The sequence below is a fragment of the Megalopta genalis genome, chromosome 16 (assembly GCF_051020955.1).
Source record: "Megalopta genalis isolate 19385.01 chromosome 16, iyMegGena1_principal, whole genome shotgun sequence".
Taxonomy (NCBI): Eukaryota; Metazoa; Arthropoda; class Insecta; order Hymenoptera; family Halictidae; genus Megalopta; species Megalopta genalis.
The window spans coordinates 7,713,093-7,735,351 of NC_135028.1; the positions used below are offsets into that span (position 1 = coordinate 7,713,093).

Sequence of the window (22,259 nt, forward strand, 5' to 3'; positions counted from 1 at the left end):
CATCGTTCCTCTTATCTTCAGCTTTTATAGTAAGGACGATTTTGCTGTTTACTTTCGGTTCGGCTCGACCGTTTCATTCAGAACCGTCATATAAACAGTTCAAAAACACTTATTTTCCAAACCTTCGCAATCCCCGGTTGACCTCTTGAATGGAAGGTTTCATTGAACAAAGATCTCGGTTAACCGCAAGAATTTTTCCGTGAATCGAAAAATTCGTCGAAGCCGCGTCGTTCGTATATTATTAGTAAACTAAACAGTTAGTAAATTCGAAATTCGTCGATCGCAAATCAGGGGATTCAGGCGGCAATCGCGCGCGCAATGGTCCGATTCCTCGTTCGCCCGTCCAGAGGAACGATGGCGCCACCGACGGTCCAGTGGCAGTCGAAATCAGTGATGGCCGCGAGGCTCCGAACGCACGTTACGTTGAGATTGTGCCCAGTTTGTTTATCGTAACGTTCTCGGCGACGCGAAGCGTTCGGCGGCCCCTCGTCCGGCGCAGACCGAAACGTGGACGCGTTCACGCGTGAGAAGTCCGCTCGCGCGAATCTCGTCGGTTCTGAACGGGCTTCGGAAACCGACGCGGTCCGGTCCTCTTGACAGTTCTCTGTCCCGTGTTTGCGTGCAGCAGTAGCCCAGACGAGTGCCGCGAGAAGTGTCGTCGCTGTCGTTAACTGTCGCCGCTCGGCCGACTTTCGCGGCGGTACTAAATGACGTCGTGTGTGTGAGATAAAACGATTAAGAAAGGATCCTTCGTCGACACAGGGACGGCAACCCCACACCCGTCGACGCATTTTTCTCTCAACGCTCTCTCTCTCTCGCTCTCGCTCGCTCTCTCACACCTTCGGCGAAGAGACACACGCGCATCGAGGACGACCAAGAGGTACGTACAATGTACCGGCAGGCCAGGTTAGGTGCATCGCCGTGTCTCGTGACGCCGTTACGAATTTCGTCCGAATTCGCACGCGTGCTTGCCAGCGTCTCAATATTTAACACAGAGTAATTATGCATACGCGTAATTATGCATAACCTTTCAGCGGCTCGAAATAACACGTCGCACCTTAACGACGACTAAGAAAAATCGGCGGATTCCGATCCCGTGTAATCGAGAAATCACGCGAACGAACGGATTTCATTATTTCTTATTCGCATACGATTTACCGCGACTAGTCTAAAAGAAAGCGGTCGAATTTCGCTATCGCGCGTCGGTAATGCAGGCAACTACGTTTCACGGGTTTTAACGTGGCGAACGTGTGTGTGTTCATTCTTCGCGAGCCGTCGTCCCCCTGATTTATTTACCGTTACGCTGTATTATAACGGCAACGATAAGCCCTGCCAAATGAGATTAACTTACGTACGCGTAGTTATACGGCGGTATAACGGACACCGTCGTCGCCGTTGTCCCGGCGCGGCGCGGCGCGGCGAGTGCACGTCCCCACCTGGCAAAGGAAGTGTTTGTTCCCTCCCCCGTTGAAACGGTGCTCCACTGACACGCGTTACTTCCTCTACTCGGCACCGGTCCAAAACATTATTCCCGATTGATTCGCGGCGGTCTAACGTCGGCGGTAAGCCTTCTGGAGCGACGGAAATCAATCTCGAACCCGATTTAAATATTACATCCTCGCGTCGCGTCCGAGGCGATCGACGAAATTTAGGAGGATCACTGTCAATCTTTAATCGGCCGATCTTTAAGCGTCCAGTGACGGTTTTGATCGGCCCGGATCGATCCGGTGATCGGACGTGTGCATCCCGATCGCGACGAATCCGAAATTGACCGCGCCTTTTCGCGCACGTTCCTTTTCGCCACGTTCCTCCGTGCGTATATATACGCACCGAAACTGTCCCACATTCCGGGCCGTTCCTCTGTGTCTCTCCTCGGGCGATCTTATACACCCCCCACCTGGCCCACTTATTGTATTGATTCAAACTTAGGCATCCACGCGTTCCTTATTCCCTCGCGACTCGCTACACAACAGGATCTCTCTCTCTCTCTCTCTCTCTCTCTCTCTCTCTCTCTCTCTCTCTCTCTCTCTCGCTCTTTGTTACTCGGTGCTTTCTCGAGCGATCCTTTCTTTCGGCAATTCGCGGCGCGCAAAGACGCCGCGGATTCCGCGTCGCCGGGGAAATGCGCCCCGAAGAAAATGGCTGGCCGACGAATTCGAAAACTCGATACCCGGCGAGGTTCGTTGGCCCCGGCATAGGCTTCGGCTATGCTCCCTCGTGTCATTAATCCTTGCGCGAACATCCTGAAGCTACGGAAATGCACGGCGGACGGCGTTGTTGAAATCAGGGCACGTTTGAAGTGTATTTGTATTCGATATGGCGTTTCGTGTGTAACGTGTTGTTTTATATTTGAAATATTTATATTTATATTTGAAATATTATTTTAGAAATGATCGCAAGCACGAAAATAACTATGAAATAATATTTCAAATGTTATTGTAATATGTGTTATTGTAATATTAGTGATCATTTCTGAGATAACATATTAGTTGAAATAATATATCAAATAATATGTTATCTCTATGAAATATTGTTATTTGAAATAATATTTCAAATAATATGTTATCTCTATGAAATATTGTTATTTGAAATAGTACTTCAAATAGTATGTTATCTCTATGAAATATTGTTATTTGAAATATTATTTCAAATAATATGTTACCTCAGAAACGATCACAAATAATATTTGAAATATTATTTCAACTAACATGTTATCTCAGAAACGATCACAAATAACATTTGAAACAATATTTCAAACAATATGTTATCTTATTTAGTAGTTGTTGGAAATAATTAATAGAGCTAAGTTTAACGTTTGTGGCTGCATTACATCTTTTCGCTTGAAATAAATTTTTGTGAAGATTTCACAAAATAACCTTTAACTGTATAATATCGGAGTCTCGACTCTTAATGCAGATTAAACGTACGTGGAACCTGCTAAATACACTTGGGTATCTTTTTACATGACACGGTTCATATTTCCACGGTTCCTTTTCACTCTTAACACGTGTAAATCTCAGTTAGACGATCCTTTTTCAAACGTTTTATCTTTACCCGCGTTTGCTCGGGTTTTTTTTTGACTCAGTAGTAGGAAAAATATCGTTGTTTTATAAATTAATCTTACTCTAATGCCCGAGTCGAATAAAATGTTTTTTTAGCGAACGTATATTTTCGATTGCTTCTTGTAAATTCGCATCAAGTTTTATGCTCTGTTGGGAATCAATGTTTTGGAAAAATTCACGGTATTTTTTGATCCGGATTAATCTCCGAGTCTCTTCTCCGAGGCACCGTTAACGAGTTATTAACGAAAAACAGTGACCAATGAGAGGCGAGCTCGGCTGACGCGAGGCGGCCCGGCCGACCAGCGCGCGAAGCCCAGTTCCGCTCATTGGCTCGGTCGCCTCGCGCCAGCCGAGCTCGCCTCTCATTGGTCACTGTTTTTCGTTGATAACTTGTTAACGGTGCCTCGGAGAAAATTTTTGTAAAGGAAAAAGTTGCTTCGAATGACCCGAGGAACCCGCCACTTTTGGATTGCGAAACATTTTTGGGACTCCCTGTATAATAATAATAATATAAATTATATAATATAATATACCGTTGTATTATTATATTATTATATTATATAGTTACCGTTATATTATTATTACAACCGTCCGAATAAATCGAACGTAGACTTTTCATCGAAGCGAACAGAACGACGGTTCTGTTCCACTCGCCGCACATTTTTGTCGTTGAACCCCGCGGAATGTATATCGAAATTAACATCGGCCGGTAAATAAAGCTCGTTCATGCGCGAATATGCATGAATGCCGCGGGTCTAATAAAATAACGATTTGTCAGCCGGCGTAAAAGCTGACGCAGTTTCGCCTCGATTTGTCACTGCCGCTTCTATATTTACCAAGCTTTCTACGTTTTGTCTGGCACGCGGCGATATTAACCAGATCCGCGAGAAAGCTTTGTTCGAATAACCGAGCCAGCTTCCGTCGGTTATTCAAACTCAGGACTCGTTCGTTCGACTACTTCGCCGAACACAATAATTCACTTTGATGTATTTCACGGCATCGAATCCGCGGCATTAATCCCTAATGGTTGTCAATTAAATGCTAGGCGAAGCTGTGTATATCTCTGCGTAGAGCCTAAGTTGTATCCTAACTTGTTTATCCTAACTTATACCTAACTTGTATCGCCGAGCCTAATTATAACTGGAAAAAAAATTTGTATTTCTTTTTCCTTCGTATTTTTTCTCATTGACTCAATTCTAAAATGCATAGCACCACTCACACGCCTAACTTGTTTATCCTAACTTATACCTAACTTGCGTCGCCGAGCCTAATTATAACTGGAAAGAGTTGTGAAAATTTGTATCTTTTTTTTTCTTTTTTCTCGTATTTTTTCATCGACTCAATTATAAAATGCACAGCAACGCTGATCAACGCTGATCAACGCTGTTCCAATTAAAACCGAATCGTTATAAACGCTGATTTCTTTTTAATCCTATATTAATCCTGAATATAACCATGATCCTGCTGATCTTTTCTCTTTGTTTTTCTTTATTTTTCTTTTGTTTTCATACAGGTATTATATGTTTGATAAGTTAGCATAAAAGTAACTTTAAATTGAGAAAACACTTTTTTTTACGTCTGGCCACAGACATGTTTCCTTAAGTCTACGTGTCCAGGTGAGGATTATATGCTAAGAACATGATTTGTAAAATGATCTTATTTAACTTTTTATCCTCTGCGAACTGAGCATTAATCGGGCTATTCTTAATTAATATACAGGATGTCCTTGGAAGGTGTGTACAGGGTGTAAAATAAATGTTATGTCACATGGCTGTCGTTGACGTATTCAACTGCTTTAGCGTTATTATTTTATTGTTTATCTGTTAAAAAAAAGAAGTGACCTTGGAAATGTTTACAAGGTCTCTTCGTCGATCTAAAGGTTAAATAGAACACGTCTATGATAGCCATGGCGTAACCTTTTTTTACATCCTGTACAAGCGGGCATCAGCTGATTCTTAATAAAAAAACATTTTTAAAAATGTAGAGTAATCTTTTTTTTATTTAGTAATTAATTTTCGAGAAAGTCGAGTTTGAAAATTCGCTGCGTACTCGATTTCGTCAGAAATAAAAAGAAAAAGTTATTCTATATTTTTTTCCTTGTTTCTTTTTTTTATTAGAAATTATCTGGTGCCAGCTTGTACATACCTGTCAAGGACACCCGGTATATGTGTATGAAATTGTACATGTCTCGAACAGTAGATCGTATTACACAGAGTAGTCGGTATCTGGTTAATTACGTTCTACATGTACCCCTATTATTATTATTCTTATTATTATTATATATATATATATATTATTATTCTTATTATATAATATTATATATTGTATTATTATTCTTATTATATAATATTATATATTATATTCTTATTCTTATTATATAATATGATATATTATATTATTATTATTATTATTATTATTATTATTATTATATAATATGAGCTATACAATTCTGGTGAAACGTAATTTTGTTATTCCTGTAATTTTGAATTTCAATTTAACAGTGGAATACATACAAACGTTTCTTCGTGTCTATTCATAATTTTGGAATAGTGGAAAAATACTCGTTAACCTTTCTTTTCCCAAAATGCAAAAAGCAGGTATTCTTTCTTGAAATCGAGAAAAAAGTATCGCTAATTTTTCCTTCTCGAAGTGGAAAAATAGTCGCTGATATCGATATCGAATTACATATTAACGCTTCTAGGACACCAAGTTACTTCCGGGTATAATAAACCCATTAGCAAATCTAAATTGCATCGACCTCTTTTAAGTCACTCACTTATCTAGCGACAACTAGACCATGGACATTCACGCGTTTACTTACGGTATACAAGTTTCTGCGAAATGCGCATTAATTCGCTTAAAGCGGGATAATTTTCATTTGTATGCAGATGACATTCCGGAATCCGTTGAATCAATTTTTAAACTTGTTTACGCGGCAATTATGAGGAGAAAATTCGGGTCAATCGAATTCCTCGCGATAACAGTTACCTTGCGTATGCATGAAAAAATGTAACACAGTTTAGAGCGTAATATAAGCTCTTTTTGTACTTAAATTTCACACACTGTTCTTTCTTCGTTTAGTGCAAGTTAGTGAGAAATTTTCAAATCGACGCAAACAAATTTTATTTTTCGTAAAACAATACAACGGCTACGACAATATTACTATTAATGCTATTTCGAAGGGAAATTTAATTGATTGAAGTCTATTTCAAAGTATGATTCAATTTTGAAGTGTTTGTCGCCTATCGCCAACCGAGCGCGTCTCTGATTGGTCAGTGTTTTTCGTTGATAACTCGTAAACGATGCCTCGTAGAAAATCTTTGTAAAGGAAAAAGTTACTTCAAATCACCTCAGGAATCCCTCAGTTCCTCGATTTAACATAATTTTGGGACACGCTATATTCGTGTGTTGACCTTGAAGAATCAGATCAATAAATTGTATGTCGAGAATATTTTTCACTGGAGCAGTTTAAAACAGCACAGTTGTAATATCCGAGAAATTGTTATACGGTTAAAATTGAAAAATAAAATATATTGGGCAGAGCCCGTTTGCCATAAAACCGTGTAAATTTTGATCGCCTACGTAACGGCTAAAAATATAGTATCGTTTTAATTTTCAATATTCGAATCTGGGTTATGGTTGCGTCTTGACTGATGCACCACTTTCATTGGTTACAGTTCTATTGGCAATCTGCTTCGGTGAATGAAGTTACGAATATGAAGTTTCGAATTCAACTAAGTTTAAAGTTGTTCCGTAACTTTACTAGCCGTATGTAGGTCGGCTAATACACTCTACACTTCTCTCCCTCCCTCTCTCTCTCTCTCTCTCTCTCTCTCTCTCTCTCTCTCGCACGTCCTCACTCCTTTCTCTATGCTTCCTTGTACTCCTCTGCACTTTTGTGTTCTGAGGTAGGACGAAGTAAAGCGGGATTTCTGAGAGAGTGCTCGACAGAACACAATAGAATCTTAAAAGTGGGCTTGATTTACATTGCAACTTATCTTCTAATCTTTCCCTCGCTCATTCGCGCACGACCTCGCAGCTCCGCGAACAATCCTTTATAACGCTTGGCTTGATAACGCTTTAGCGTATGAAGAACACTTTTTGTTGCATTCAAACTTTCGTAGAAACGGCTTCTAGAGAGACCGCCTATTCACGTGAAAAAGTGAAAAAATATATGACGTTTTACGACCACGGGAATGCAGCATGCTTTTATTTAATAAGCTCGCAGGATATTGTTTATTTACGGCAATATTGCATCGGTACGATTATTTGGGCTACGAAAAATTTTACAAATGTATATTTTTTTATATTTCCGGATTGTGAGACATATTTGGGACACCCTGTATATAAGTATAGAGTGTAAAATAATACATATTTTAATTTTAAAATGTGCATCTACCCTTAACAGAAATGTTTTTAATCAGAAATTATGATTTTTAAAAATATTAAGCACTCGTGTTAGGCACTCCCCCCGCCCCCTCAATTTTTCTAAAAGAGAATTGTATTCTTCGGAGCTTCGATAAATCTCTTTTCGCTGATATTCTTATAACAGAATACGTAATCACTTAAGCACCGCCTTTTCGTCTCCCCGACAGAATATTACTTAATTTCTAAATCACCCACGCTAGATTGATGTCAGTAATATTATAAGCCCCTCCTTAAGGTGATCGATAGCCTCGATATCGTTCGACGCGACAAGAACAATGAGAAAACGCTTAGCTAAAACTATGGAAAAAAGTTCTCGGCGCAACACCACTTGAGATGCTCGTTTTCGTTTCGCGTCGCTGTTCTGTAAACGTTCGGTAAAACGATCCCTGCGAGAGACGCTCGGCCCTGAAAAATGCTTTTGTAAACATTTCTTTCCAGCCGCGTCTTCTGCGAAGGATCTTCAATTTCCTTTGGCCTCAGGGAAGTGCACTATATACATATATATGAATATACGTTGCGGTGTTGGGCATTCTTCGAATAAAATTTTATTCGAACAGCATTTCGAATAAATTTTTCGCACAAAATTTTATCCGAATCAGTTCTTCGAATATCGAATAATAATAATAATTAATCGAATTCGAATAATATTGGGAATAAATCCCAATACAAAAATATAAAATATAATAATAATATAAATATATTATAAATATATATAATATATATATATAATTATTATATTTTATTAAATAATTTTCCGCAGGACGAGCGCACGGAGCCCGGTTCCGCTCATTGGCTCGGTCGCCTCACGCCAGCTGAGCTTGCCTCTGATTGGTCACTGTATAATATAATAACCCCTGATTTAGATATTATACTATTATATAGTATAATATACTATAATATATATATTATACTATTATAAACAAGCTGTGACTACGTTGTGTCTAGCACGCAGAAAAATAGTGTACAATCTCTTATGCTACATTGAATTTTGCCAACACACACGTGCAGATATAACTGAAATTTAGAACCGAGAAATAAATATTATAGAACCGATATATATAAATATATATAATTATACCGATATATATAAATATTATAAATATAATATCGGTTCTCAAGAATCGAAACCGAAACCGATATAAGTCCGACCGGACGTACAGTATTCTCATCCTAAAAGACGCCGCGGTGTCGGAATTGTAACCGGCAGATTTGAAAATAGTAAGACGCGATACTTCGAGCCTTGCGGCTCGCCTTTATAGTCGCCAAAACCTCGCCAGAAAGGGAGGGATTAGGTGAAAAGGAGGTGCCGAGAGAAGGGAAGGGAGAGAAGGGGAAACTACCTGGAAGCCGGCAATGGTCAGTGTGCCATTGTACATTACTTTGAATAACATTATAACGCTAGAACAAAAACGACGACCTAACTATTTTATTTCTAATTGTTTATACATAAAATCTTTTTTAATATATTGGTCAGATTCTTCTAATTAAAATGAGACCAAACACGACAGTTTTTAGACCATATTTATTCATTATACGAAAAAAAGCATTAGAAAAACCGATTCTTAACTATACATATGTGAAGTACTAAAGGCAATGTCGAAGAAGGTATGTACTGCTCGGATTGTCCACAAAAATGGACAATTTTTGAAAAGGAGATACGATTATTCGAGCCTTGTGTTTTGTTTTTACAGTCATTTCCGAGTTTTCGAGCACAATCGAGACAATTCTTGTGCGCGATCTCTGCGCGAATTAGGGTGAAATTATTGCATATATCTTTAAATAATATTTCTATATTTTTGTATTAATAAATAAACCTATATTACAGATAATGATATATCATAATATAATACAATATTATTTCTATATTTTTCTATTAATAAATATAACTATATTACAGACTAGACAGACTATTACAGACTATATATTACTATATATTACAGATAATGATATATAACAATATCATAATATAATACAATATTATTATAATATCTTATAGTTACGAATTGTCAACGATAAATAAAAACGAGTAACCGCAACGCTCGTCAATAATCGTATCTCCGCTTCGTATGACCGCTGTGCGTCAGTTACGGAGTCATTACTGTATGTCGTTCGAAAGAATGTATCATCGAAGTTACGCTATTCGTATGACAGATGTCTCCGTCCGACGGACACTCGGCGAGCATGCGCGTTCGACGTACAACGCGAGCAAACAGTTTGCTCTATTTACCCATCCAACCTTAGAGTTTTAAGAGATCTTGGAGTAAGAACTACACTGTTTAGAAACGAGATTCCCGAAACTCGGCGCCGATAAGCACAACGAATGGGCTGGTTGCTATAGCAACGAAACAATTGCCGAAGTAAATGTCAATTCTCCCCGACAGTTCTATCCCGGGAAATTCCACGAAAACATAAGACAGCTTACAAAAAGCAGGTAGAGGATCAGGTAAAGATCGCACTTGGCGGTCCGTCGGGCCCCAAAAGATGAAACCCAGGGAACGGAAATTCCGCCATAGCGAAAAATGCCAGCCGTTGATTGGCGCTCGCTTCGGCCACGAATTCTCTATAAAGGGCGACTAGAAAAGGAAACGTTCTTGACTTCGAGGATCGACGGTTCTCGCAACTGGCCACGTGATATTCGTAGTCCCGCAGTTTAACCGAATCGTATCGTAAGTGATCATTTGCTAGTATCATTTTAAATCTTCAGTGCGAAACGATGTTATCGGCGATGTTAATAATCAGCCGTACATGTAATTATTCGTATTTCATATGTAAATCGTCTCCATTAATATCGTTACTAACAATTGTCCTCTTGAATTGTTCTCTCGACATAACCTTAAACACGTGCACGTGTCTCTAGTGTTATTATCATCGTTATCACCATCATGACGCAAAGAAACGAAGGGACGGCGTTGAGCATGCAGGAACGCTCGAATCTGCTGTACGACCGCCGTACCAACGGATACACGTACAAGCAACTCGAGACTAAATACGGCGTGGACCTGAGAACAATCCAAGAGATACTGAAACATGGTAGCGGCATTCACGGCTTTCCAGATGAGCTCGAGCTTAAGCGGCAACGATTGCTGGAGGCGGAGGAATACGAACGCATCGACATACATCTGTACGCGTGGTATCTGCAAAAAAGATCGATCTCCGACCATATAACCGACGATCAGCTGCTCGATAAGGCGGCGCTACTGAAGGACAACATGTTGCCGAACTTGAGGGGCGAAGTAAGTCGTACTTGGTACGCGGACTTCAAGAGACGTCACGGCATACATTTGACGGGCACGAACGAGGAGGGACATCGCGACGCGGCGGCGGAGTTTATACTCGATTTTAAGAGAATAATCGAGAGGGAACGGATCGGTTTGGAGAATGTTTACAGCATGGGCGAGACCGGGCTTCTGTGGAAGGCGCTCCCTACGAGAGCGCCGAGGGAGGAAGAGATGAAAGATCGAATTACAGTCGGCCTCTGTTCGAATGCTTTGGCCACGCACAAGCTCATGCCTATTGTAATTTATAAGTACCGAAATCCGAGAGCCTTGAGACAGGATCATATGTTGCCTGTGATATTTAAATCGCAGCCGAACGCGCGCATGGACAAGACATTGTTCTACGATTGGTTCGAGAACCATTTCAAGCCGTCCGTGAGAAGATACCAGGCGGAGAAAGAAGCGCGCGGAAAAGTAATTCTGTTGGTGGACAATTCGGAGGCTCATAACATTGATCTGCCACGCGACCAAGATTTTCAAATTGTCTACGCGCCGACCGTTGCGGCGTCTGTTCTTCAACCGTTCGACCATGGAATCCTGGAGAAAATGAAACGAATTTTCCGTCGCAAGCTGTTGCAACGTGCTTTAAGATATGACGAAGGGATCAACAGATTTTATACTAATTACACGTTGCGCAACTGCATCGACATCTTGTCGTATTCCTGGTTGGAAGTTACTGGGGGCGATATTAAGAATGCATGGTATAATTTTGTTAATTACGATGCCACTTCCGTTTCGTACTCGATAGATCTGGAAACCGATTGGCCGGTCATGCTGAGCGCGATCAGAGGAGAAGAATGCACCGACATTCACGTGATGCAGTATTTGCTGGACTGCGAGACGGAAGAGAAAAACGACGATGAAGTCGAAGACACGAGTGGATCGCAAGAAGAGGCAGAAGAAGAGCCGCAAGATGAGCCGCAAGATGAGCCGCAAGATGAACAGCGAGGTGTAATTTATACTCAACCGGGGAACAAGGAGTTACGTGCTCTCATCGAGGGATTGGCATGTTTTACCGTAACTGCGCCTCTTTATATTAAATATCTCGTGCAGTCGTTAATATCGTATATCTTGAGCAGGGAGGACTCGAATGAGTAAGTATATACGACGTAATCGTACGGTGGTAAGTATTTTTCGGACAAATTTCAACATATGAATTATTTACGAATTAATTTGAGTTTTCAATGACATTGTTTGTTGTTAGGAAATAGAAGAGGACTATCAACTTTCCCCGGGACGATACCAAGACGACGATACTTATCTAATTATGCACCGCGTCGTCGCGAATTTTTAACGTACAATTATTATTAATATCGACGCCAATATATTTTTGATATGTAATCTAATAACAATGAATAAAGTCAAATGAATTTCCCATTAAGTATTAAGTATAATATTTCACATTACTTCCACGAATAATGTGTTCCGCATTAATTTTCGGCGGATAATATTTCGAATAAATTCGACGAATAAAATGTTATTATTATATATATTATAGATATATTTATTTGTATAAACTATATAGATTATATATATTATAGATATATTTAGTTGTATAAACTATATAGATTATACATATTATAGATATATTTAGTTGTATAAACTACATAGATTATATACATATATTATAGATTATCTTTATTACAGATATATTATTACAGATCGTGCACACTTGATCAGTGAAATGTTCGCTTAAATTAACGAAAAGAAAAAAAATTTTCTAAATAAATCTACGAAAAATCTACGTTCGTACGAAATTTAACAATGATATTAGTGGAAACGTTTGTATAACATGATACCTATATCGGATAAGATATTTCTGGCGCCATTACGACACCCGGTATCGATCCTCCGAAATTATCTTACTCCTTCTGAAACGGTCTTTATGCATAAAACAATAACGGCCGAAGGGTCGACGAACTCTCGCAAGGTTCGCGTTCCCAACCCTGTTTGTTTGTCCTCCTCCTCGAACAAATCTAAGTCTCTGTTTGTCGTCCGATTGCGATTCACCCCCGAAGCTATCGAAACATTAATTGCTCCGGTTGACGAGCCACTCCGTTGACTGTGTCTCCGTGACTGGGATTTTTCTCGAGCGTTCTATGAATTATGAAGGGCTGCCTCTTCGCCGAGTGGTTTTCACGTTCCATTAATTTAACGACGCGAATCCCTGTCGTTTCGTCGTCGGCAGACGCGCGTGCACCGATAAAAGTAATTGTCTTCCCGTCGTCGATGGCTTCGTTTCTACGATTTCTTTGTTACACCGCACGGAATTGATGAATTGGAATCGATTATTCGCGAACGTTTCCCCGTGATAAAACTGCAACAAATGGACGTGCCCGCAGAACGGCGCCCGCCCGTTCTGGAGCTTCTATCCGACGATTCTGTGGAAAATAATTAGAAAGTAGTTAACAAATTAGAGAAACGCACACTCGCATCCTTTTCGAGAAATTGCGGTTGGAATAGAACGATAAACGATGTATGTACACGAGCACGCAGAAAATATGCGGGGTGTCCCAAAAGTCACTAGAAATCGGGAATGATGGTTCCTGAAGTCATTTCGAGTAACTTTTTCCTTAGCGCGAATGCAATTCGTCGCTTCGTTTACGAGTTATCGACGGAAAACGTTGACCAATGAGAGGCGCGCACGCCTCGCTGACGCGAGCCGGCCGAGCCAATGAGCGGTCGAGGCCGAGTTCCGCTGATTGGCTCGGCCGCCGAGCGGCCTAGCGGCGAGCCCGCCTCTCATTGGTCAGTGTTTTTCGTTAGTAACTCGTGAACGAAGCCGCGGATCGCATTTTCGTTAAGGAAAAAGTTGCTTCAAATGGACTCAGGAACTCCTTGTTTACCGACTGCGAGTAACTTTTGGGACACCCTGTATTGGAACACGGAATAACTAATATGAATGAATATAAATATGATATATATGTGTGTGTGTGTAATAATATATAATATGATAATATAATAATAATATATATATAATATAAAGATATATAAATATGAATGATGGTTTTCACCGTTTCATTGTAAATAATTGAAAGTATGTGAATTTCATTTGCAAAATGGCGAAAAGGGTTAATTTTATTTGCGAGTAGGCGAATATGATTTAAAAAAAAACCTGTGTCTTTAAACAAGTTTTGTTATCGATTTTGTGCGTGTTTTACGGAAATTAACGTGTAAATGGAGTTTCCATTCAAGATATCCCTTTACTAAATCGAGGCTGTCAATATTTTCTGAAGATAAGAGCTGGAGGAACATTGAATTTCAAGCCCAAGCTGCGAAACAATATTTACAGAACTTAGTTTCACGTTGGTAGATAACGTATCCACACACGTTTCAAACGAGAGTTGAGTTCAGAGTGAAGCAGATATTTTTTTACAACAAAACTGTTGTTCGATAAGAGGACGAGGGTTACAGAAGTACATGCTCAGATAGACGTAAGATTTTAGAATACCAGTCAAATGCGTCGCAATCGCGTGTAATTCAATTAGAATGAATTTATAAATATATTCAAATTGGTTAATTGGACAGTGGATTTTTCACTATTTATTTTTTTATTTTTCTATTTAGTCCAGTTGAACGGATCACCCGGTATACATTTGCGCCATTGAATTCGTCTTAACATTACTTACAATGTAATATGAGATATTATAAGAAATACATAGTTACTATTTAACAATGTAACATTCATAATGTAACGTAAAAAAATAATATAGAAATGGCGTCGAAATTCTAAGTGCTGCAATTAATATTTGATCGAAAGCTGGTCGGAAGTACATTTCAAAAATCAATGCACTAGGAAAGAATTTTTATTGCCCCTCGTATAATATATTTTGTTCGTAACCGGTCCACGGTACAGTCTTGCGCAAAAAGAAACTGTAGAAGAAAAGGTTTACATTGCATATTCTCTGCATGCAAATTTATAAGAGCTGCTAATTCAAAGTTGGAAGCCTGAAAAGAACAAAGATTATGCGATCGAGTAAGAAGCTAGAAAGAACAGAGAAAATAATTCTTTTGCACTGCATATTACAATGTACCGGGTGTCTCGGTAATTCTGTTACAAAGCGATCGTTACTCCGTTATGAGTAATGATACGCGGAGATGCTTATTTAACAAATTGTTTGGTTCGAAGGAACACGTGTTGCGGTGGAAGTCGTTTCTTTTTTCAAGGTCATATTTTCCGAGATTTCTAGATAATTGATATTTATATGTATATTATATATATATAATTACAATTATATTATATTTATTATTATATATATGTATATTATATGTATTTCTATCATTATATCACGGTTGCTAAGATCAGGACGAATCCAATGACCTTCACGCGACCTTAAGCCGATCGAGCAACACATTATTATTGCTTGTCGCGATTTGAATAGTCGCGCCGAGATTGGCTGCGATTTGAATAAAAAAAAAACGAATTAAAAAATGCGCAGAAGTCAGTGAAAATATTTTTGGAATAAATGAGGATTTTTTTCCGAATCGCGAATGCAAACTACTCGAAGGATAACGGTCGTCCCCCGGAGGGGGGGGGGGCGTGCAACAGAATATATATATATCCACTGCAAACGCGATATCCCCGATGATACAAGCTAGTACATTCCGCGAATGCTTCGAGCAGTCTCAGAAGACCTGAGAACACTGACTCGTAGCCGCAATAACGAAGGAGGCAAGAAATGCTAGCCCCCGCCGATTGCTACGACATTTATGTAACTATATACATAGTTCAGAAGATTATATTCGTTCGCATAGCTTCACGCTTTACCCGTCGCTGGTACAACAGTTGTACCATGGCACGAATTAACAGTAACGGTTCTGACTGGACAGACAGATTCTACCCGAATTCAGACCTTCGTTAACAATAATAATCGTATAACAATACATGACAAATTCACAGTAGCGATAATACAGTTTGATATAACCTTGACATAACCTTCGTTAATAATAATAATCGTATAACAATATATGATAATTTACAGTAGCGATAATACAGTTTCCTTGTTACCAACGCGAGAGAGTGAGTGAGTGAATGAGAGAGAAAGAGAGAGAGAGAAAGATACGGTTACGGTCAGGCGAGAGCAAGATGGCTGCCGCTCGCCACGCGATCGCACTGCTCAGAAACGATCTCCTATGCGACATTGGTGTAATTGAGTGATGCGTTCACTCACAGATGGCGGGTCCTGTCTCTCCTAGCACGAACCGCAACCGGCCGAACCTAGCCTAATCATCGTCTATTTGCATTCGCGCTAAAATCGGCGGCGACCTCTATGATTGTCCGCGTGACCAATTCCTAATAAACTGAGGTAATAGCAACAATTTAACATAATCGATTTGCCTCCTTTTTCATAAAATTCAAGATCATAAATGTTACAGGTGATGTTAATAGCGCACGTATTCGCACCTGCCTAAACAAACAATTACCCATAAGATTTAATCGAGGTTCTTTTATCGGAAAACTCGTTCCCCCATTCATCTGACGGCGGAAGGTTCTGGTTTGTTCGACGGATACACCATGTTATATTTATCGAACAGTAACACCGTTAAGCAGATTTAACAACAAGTAATAACGTATAATAATTTAAAAGTTCCTTTTGCGAGTACGAATATTGTTGTTTTATTTTCGCTTGTCTTCTTTCAGTTTCGCAAATGCAACGATCACAGAGAGACCGTTGTTATTTGTTTACGTTTTAAATTGACACCCGAAGAATGCGGTCGTTTTTTCACCAGCCGATTTCAACTGCAAGCGAAAGATATTGCTCGGGTCAGCACATTGTTGCTTCGTCGAAGGCGAGAGTAAGCAAAAATTATTCGACATTCACCGTAGCTTCATGCATAACGTGCGCCGATAAATTTTATATAAATTTATATAAATACAAGCTCTCATCAATACAAGCTTTTATGATAACATAACAAAATAATATAATGATTAGATAATGGAACGCTTGGATACCTGAAAAACTCGACTCGACCGGTAAGGGATGTACGGTCGTCCCAGTCAACGAGTTAACGAATTGTTAAATAGAAGGAGATGGAAATTCGTCACCCTTGAAAGCGAAGGGTGAGCTACTGTCATAAATTACTTCGGAGAAAGCGGTAGCCTATTAAAGGGTTTTCAAGGCCCAGGATCCGAACTTCGTCACCTTTACATCCCTTCGACGAGGCCCACGATCTGGACTTCATCACTTTTACAATCTTCATCCTTCAGACCCGGTCGCGTACCCGGCAGATTAGAATTTGAAGCTTAGAATGGAAAGTTGAAAGCGTCCGAAAATTGCTTCCTCGCACGTTTACGATTTGGGTCCGTAATACGTCCGTATTACGAATAAAATTTAATTCGAGAAATATTTCGAGTAAAATTTTATTCGACATTTATTAAATAAAACAAAATTATGAGAGAAGAACTCTTGACTCTGTCTCTGTTCTCCGACACACATTGTCACTTACAGCACCGATATTTTCTTCTGTGCGTACAATTCTTTATCTCGTTTCTGGTTTCTCATCGAGTCGAGTAAATGTTGTTCAAAATTTAGTTACAGTTAATACAGTTAGTATAATAAAATTCACGAGATAAATGTTCACAATTTGTAAACGTTGTTGTAGATTCGGTCTTTCCATAACGATTTGCCACTGAATTAAAAAATTAGCTTCAACTGAAATGTCAAAGCAAAATGTGATTTAGTAAATATGACTGATAACTCTGTCAAAAGTTCTATCGCTCTAAAAAAGAAAAAAGAAAGAAAGAATACACACTTTATAATCGAATATTCTCCGGTTTACATTTCGCATTCGTTTTCCCCAAGAATGCGGTATCTCCACGACTCTGCCGAACCGCAGTTTAATTGCACTTCCCCATTGCCCTCTTCAGTTTCCCTGTTATTTTTCTTGCGTGCTTAAGTGCTGTTCATTTCGAGTATATCATTAAACGCGTTTCGGTGGTGAAAGAAACTTGTTTCTAATTACATCAGATTATTGAAATTGTGAAGCGCGCTCGTTGAGAACTTTCACGATTTACCGTAATTTCCCTCGCAATTTGTTTCTACGTTCTGTACGCGCCTGAAATATGCGGGAACGAACGTTTCCTTCGAACGTCCCAAGGTACAACGTACTTTACGACGATGACATGCTATAACGCGTTGCTAAATACTGTACTCTTCCACCGAGTTCTCGCAATTATTATTATTATTATTTTATTATAATATTATATTTATATTATAATATTTTATATTTAATATATTATAATATTATATTTCTATTTATTATAATATAATATTTCTAGTTTCTTCAGAAATCATCGCAGTCTTCCTTCCGAGGCTATGTGAATTATTCAACTAGCATGCCTTGCATAATAAATTATCAAGTTGAGAATCTCTTACTCTTTGACGCCACTGTACATGGATCTTCAATTTTTACAAGTTAAAATTTAATATGAAACAAACGAACAATCTATCCTCGAAGCTTTCTTTGCATTAGTGTTGCAACAGTTTTGAGCACAATTTTGTTTGGATTTTATTTGGATTTTATTCGCTTTAAAGGAAAGTCCCAAAATTATGGCACTTCTGGGAAATAGGGTACTTCCCAAGGTCATTTCAAGCGACCTTTTCCTTTTCGACTAAAAAGGCGTCGGTTTTCTCGCTGAAAATGCTGGAAATTCGTCAACTCAAAGTGAAAAAAAGATAGAAACCCCCGAAGAAAAAGTTTAACCACTAAAAACAATTCATTCGAATAATTATATTTGATAAATATTTATTCGAAACAATTCGAATAACGCCCGACTCTGATGGAAGCAAGCTGGTTCTTGGTTTTAAATACCGACGACAGAGAGTTAACGATCATCGATGACTAATCAACGCGCGTCCTTCGTTCCGCGCGATACTCGCCACTGGTTCGCGAACTACGCGAACTGCATTATGCAAACGCAACTTCGAGGAACTGTTCGAACAGAGCGAGATGTCCGTACGCGTAGCCTTGCGGGCTCCTAGATCACTCGGTCGGAGAATAATATTTACGTTCGCACTATTCCAACAGTCGTAGCATCGCGTCGTGCCGATGGAAAGCGATAGTGACTATATACAGCGTGTCCCGAAAATGTCTCGCGATCCGAAAGTGGCGGGTTCCTCAGGTAATTTGAAGCAACTTTTTCCTTTACAAAAATGTTCTCCGAGGCACCGTTAGCGAGTTATTAACGAAAAACAGTGACCAATGAGAGGCGAGCTCGGCTGGCGCGAGGCGACCGAGCCAATGAGCGGGCAATGGGCTTCGCGCGCCGGTTGGCCGAGCTGCCTCGCGTCAGCCGTACTCGATTCTTATTGGTCACCGTTTTTCGTTAATAACTCGTGAACGGTGCCTCGGAGAACATTCTTGTAAAGGAAGAAGTTGCTTCAAATGATCCGAAGAACCGTATAGGAACTGTATACTACGTTGTTTCGCTTGTGCAGGTAAAATGGCAGAGGATGGTGCCGGGGGATCAGGAAATGGGAGCACGGGAGAGGCGAGCCGGTTGCAGCTTCTGCAAGAAATGCGGCAGCAAAATTTCGACAGCATCCGATTTGCGTCGTATCGGACCGCTTGCAAGCTAAGATTCATTCAGAAGAAGGTACACTGTGAGTACGATGAAGTTTTCTTTAACCACTGACATGCGTTACATCGATTTTGTTGCAATTGTTTTGCGTAGATTTACTCGACGTATTACGCTGTTCCGAGTTTTCTTTTTTGAAACCGAGAGTAACAGTTATTTAAAATTTTAACGATTAAATAAGAAACTGTTTACGAGATTTATTTTTATAAATACATTTGTAATAAATTATCGTGCGACACAGTGCAATAGGCTTATAGGAAATATCACTGACAAAAAACCGCGTTCAAAATAATACCTCATGGATGATGTAGAAATTTATTGACACGAGCGTCGCCCTAATGCGCCCACGTATAGTCATCGCGGTACGCGCCTGAGGTGCTGCGAGCCGATTGGAGCAACGCGGGGAGCGAGGCGTTGCGACGGTAGTCAGGGGGCGTAGCCCTCGCGGCAATTACAGTTGCGTGCAGCTTTATTCCGAGTCTTATAATTTTGATTATCCAATATAATAAAAAATAATAGAATTTACAATTGATATTATTGTGATCTTTTTAAATATCTTGTCGTCTTTAACCGATTGAGAAAGATAAAGCAACGAATTTTAAATGTTTTCGATGTCAGATCTTTGCAAATTTTGAAGACAGGCGATCAACTGGAACACGAAAATTGTTCTCGTACGCGTATTTCAAACATTTATAACTTCGTTAATTTTACAAACTCCATCAAATCGTTATGCTATATTATTATGTCATGCTATATTATTATGTTATAATATATTATTATGTTATTATATTATTATCAAAAATATTATTATCTAAAATATCTATTTACGCTTTTAAAAAAATGTAGGGCAGATTTCGACGGTTGAAAACTAGAATATCCGGATAAAAGAAATTAATTTTCTTTTCTTTTGTTAAAACTGTAGAACATTTCACATTCGCCGCCTATTGTAATCGACGACGGCTGACAACAATTGTGCAACTATTTTTTCTTTTTGTCCAGTACACAACGTCGACATCTGGAATGTAATCGAGGCGTTCCGTGAAAACGGTTTGAACACATTGGAACCGTCGAGCACGCTGGGCGTATCGAGGCTCGAAACTTTACTGTCTTCCTTGTTTCACGCCCTGAACAAACGAGTGCCTGTCTCGCAACAAGCCAAAGTCGACGCCACCACGGCCTTGCTAATGAATTGGCTGCTCGCTGCTTACACTACCGGGTAAGAACAAGCCCCCCCCCCCCCCCCCCACTCACCGGTTCGGGTTAAAAACTCGCTAAAGCGGCCAATAATTTATATATATAATTTAATATATTATTTATAATATATTATAAATAATTATATAATATATAATTTATATATTATTTATAAATCTTAAAGCTTTATCTACTGAAAGTCTATTTATCGGGTGTCCAACATATATGGTGCATTTATAAGAATCATATCAGCAGACTGTGTGCTTTTTGTGCATTTTTATGACGGTAACGGGTAAATCTAGCGCGAAGCTGGAGACAATTTGTAGAGACATTTGCAGAGACATTTGTAGAGACATTTGCAGGATTTTAAATGGTTTAAAATTTTAGGCGAAGCTTATAGGAGAACATCAAGAATAACATTAACTTTTGTGTTAGTTAGCAACATTGTTACTGTTGCATACATCTTGAAACTTGTGGGATAAGTACAATATTATGTTGCAATAACTTGTTTATTAACAAATTATAGCCTAATAGCTTTCTGTTTACAGAAGGAATTAATTTGTACGAGGAATTAATCTTTTATTACTACTTATTCATTTATATATTATATTTATTTATATTTATTTATATATATTGATATATATTTATTCATTTATATATTATATTTATTTATATATTTTTATATATATTTATTCATTTATATATTTATTACCATCCATTTATATAATATTAATATTAATATATTATATAATAGAATTTTAATCAAATATTTTATTTTTCCATAAGAAGAAGAAGAAGGTCAAACATTCTTTAACGTATAATACTATTTTCCTTGAGGCTTTCGTGAACCGACTTCTTGTGCTTAATACTGTTTGAGGCTTCCGGGTGCGATCTGTATCCTTTTAGCGCAGATAACCGACGCTCGCCAGCGTTGTGCAGTTAACATTGTCAGTTGCCGGTGAACGGGCCGATGCACTAATTTCCGTATACTTATCGTGCCACGGATAATTAATATAAATAGTTAATAATAAATAATAACTAATAATAAAATTAATAATAATATTAATAATTAAATAATAATTAATAATAGATAGTTACATGTTATTTAGTTTACGGTTCGGTTGTCCGATCAAATTTAAGTAAACAACAATAATAATAAAGAAATTTGTGCTTGACTAAAAATTTCTTCAAGCATAAAACATTCCTGCAAGATAAATAATTGCGCGGCCATTGTGAAAAGTTTTAATTCGTTGTATTATTTTTTTTTCTATTGCAGTAATTATGTATTGCATAACAAGTGAAATATAAATATACACATTAGAATGTAGTGGAATAATATCGACATTATTCCCTTCATATCCAATTATCAAGTGGCACCGATAAATCCAATTATAATAAGAAAAAGTGCTTCATTTTTAGTATAGTTAATTAGTGTAAAAATTTCTGATCTCATTGTTTGTGACATTTTCTAAATAGTATCCAAAAAAACGATATTTAAAGGGACAAATTGTTATTAACCAAAATAGAGCTCGACGTGGCGTATAAGAACAATAATAAAATAATATATAAATAAAGTTACGATAATCAGTTAATAATATCAATTAATAATAAATAAAAATAATTAATTAATTTAAAAAACTAATAATAGAATTTGAGAATTTATAACAGAGCTAACATAAAAATTAGAAACAAGACTTAAAAATTAATAATAAAAGCTAATAACAA

The 22,259-nt window shown here is 38.5% G+C and overlaps 2 protein-coding genes and 1 long non-coding RNA gene across 14 annotated transcripts in view; 2 read left to right on the plus strand and 1 right to left on the minus strand.

Moving 5' to 3' along the window:
* The first annotated feature begins 285 nt into the window (after nt 1-285).
* LOC117221219 (dystrobrevin beta) overlaps nt 286-22,259 on the plus strand; it is a 35,118-nt gene continuing 13,144 nt past the window's right edge. For 2 of the 11 annotated variants that reach the window (XM_033471989.2, XM_033471990.2), the window contains exons 1-3: nt 18,693-18,887; nt 19,204-19,368; nt 20,343-20,559. In XM_033471989.2, the coding sequence (XP_033327880.2) occupies nt 18,815-18,887; nt 19,204-19,368; nt 20,343-20,559 (455 nt within the window). In that variant the 5' untranslated portion in view covers nt 18,693-18,814. Of the gene's footprint in view, nt 881-15,938; nt 16,072-16,141; nt 16,329-16,406; nt 16,562-16,698; nt 16,827-18,692; nt 18,888-19,203; nt 19,369-20,342; nt 20,560-22,259 lie in introns of those variants that run through there. The other 9 variants (XM_033471996.2, XM_033471997.2, XM_033471995.2 and 6 more) reach the window with 9 other exon arrangements.
* On the plus strand, nt 9,999-12,146 carry LOC117221222 (jerky protein homolog-like). 2 transcript variants are annotated; one of them, XM_033472005.2, is made up of 3 exons: nt 9,999-10,156; nt 10,348-11,888; nt 11,970-12,146. In XM_033472005.2, exon 2 carries the CDS (start codon nt 10,373-10,375, stop codon nt 11,861-11,863), a length of 1,491 nt encoding a protein of 496 aa, XP_033327896.2. In that variant the 5' UTR covers nt 9,999-10,156; nt 10,348-10,372; the 3' UTR covers nt 11,864-11,888; nt 11,970-12,146. The 2 variants fall into 2 exon arrangements, with proteins under 2 accessions (XP_033327896.2, XP_033327894.2); XM_033472003.2 differs by having other exon boundaries at nt 10,348-11,859.
* LOC117221225 (uncharacterized) lies at nt 17,111-18,583 on the minus strand. The gene is made up of 2 exons (XR_004490455.2): nt 17,519-18,583; nt 17,111-17,418 (listed from the first exon to the last, which is right to left on the minus strand). It is a non-coding gene; the product is annotated as an uncharacterized LOC117221225 (long non-coding RNA).

Bases quoted from the DNA above. Each gene is read 5' to 3' on its own strand.
- LOC117221222 (XM_033472003.2), top strand. From the start codon at position 10,373: ATGACGCAAAGAAACGAAGGGACGGCGTTGAGCATGCAGGAACGCTCG.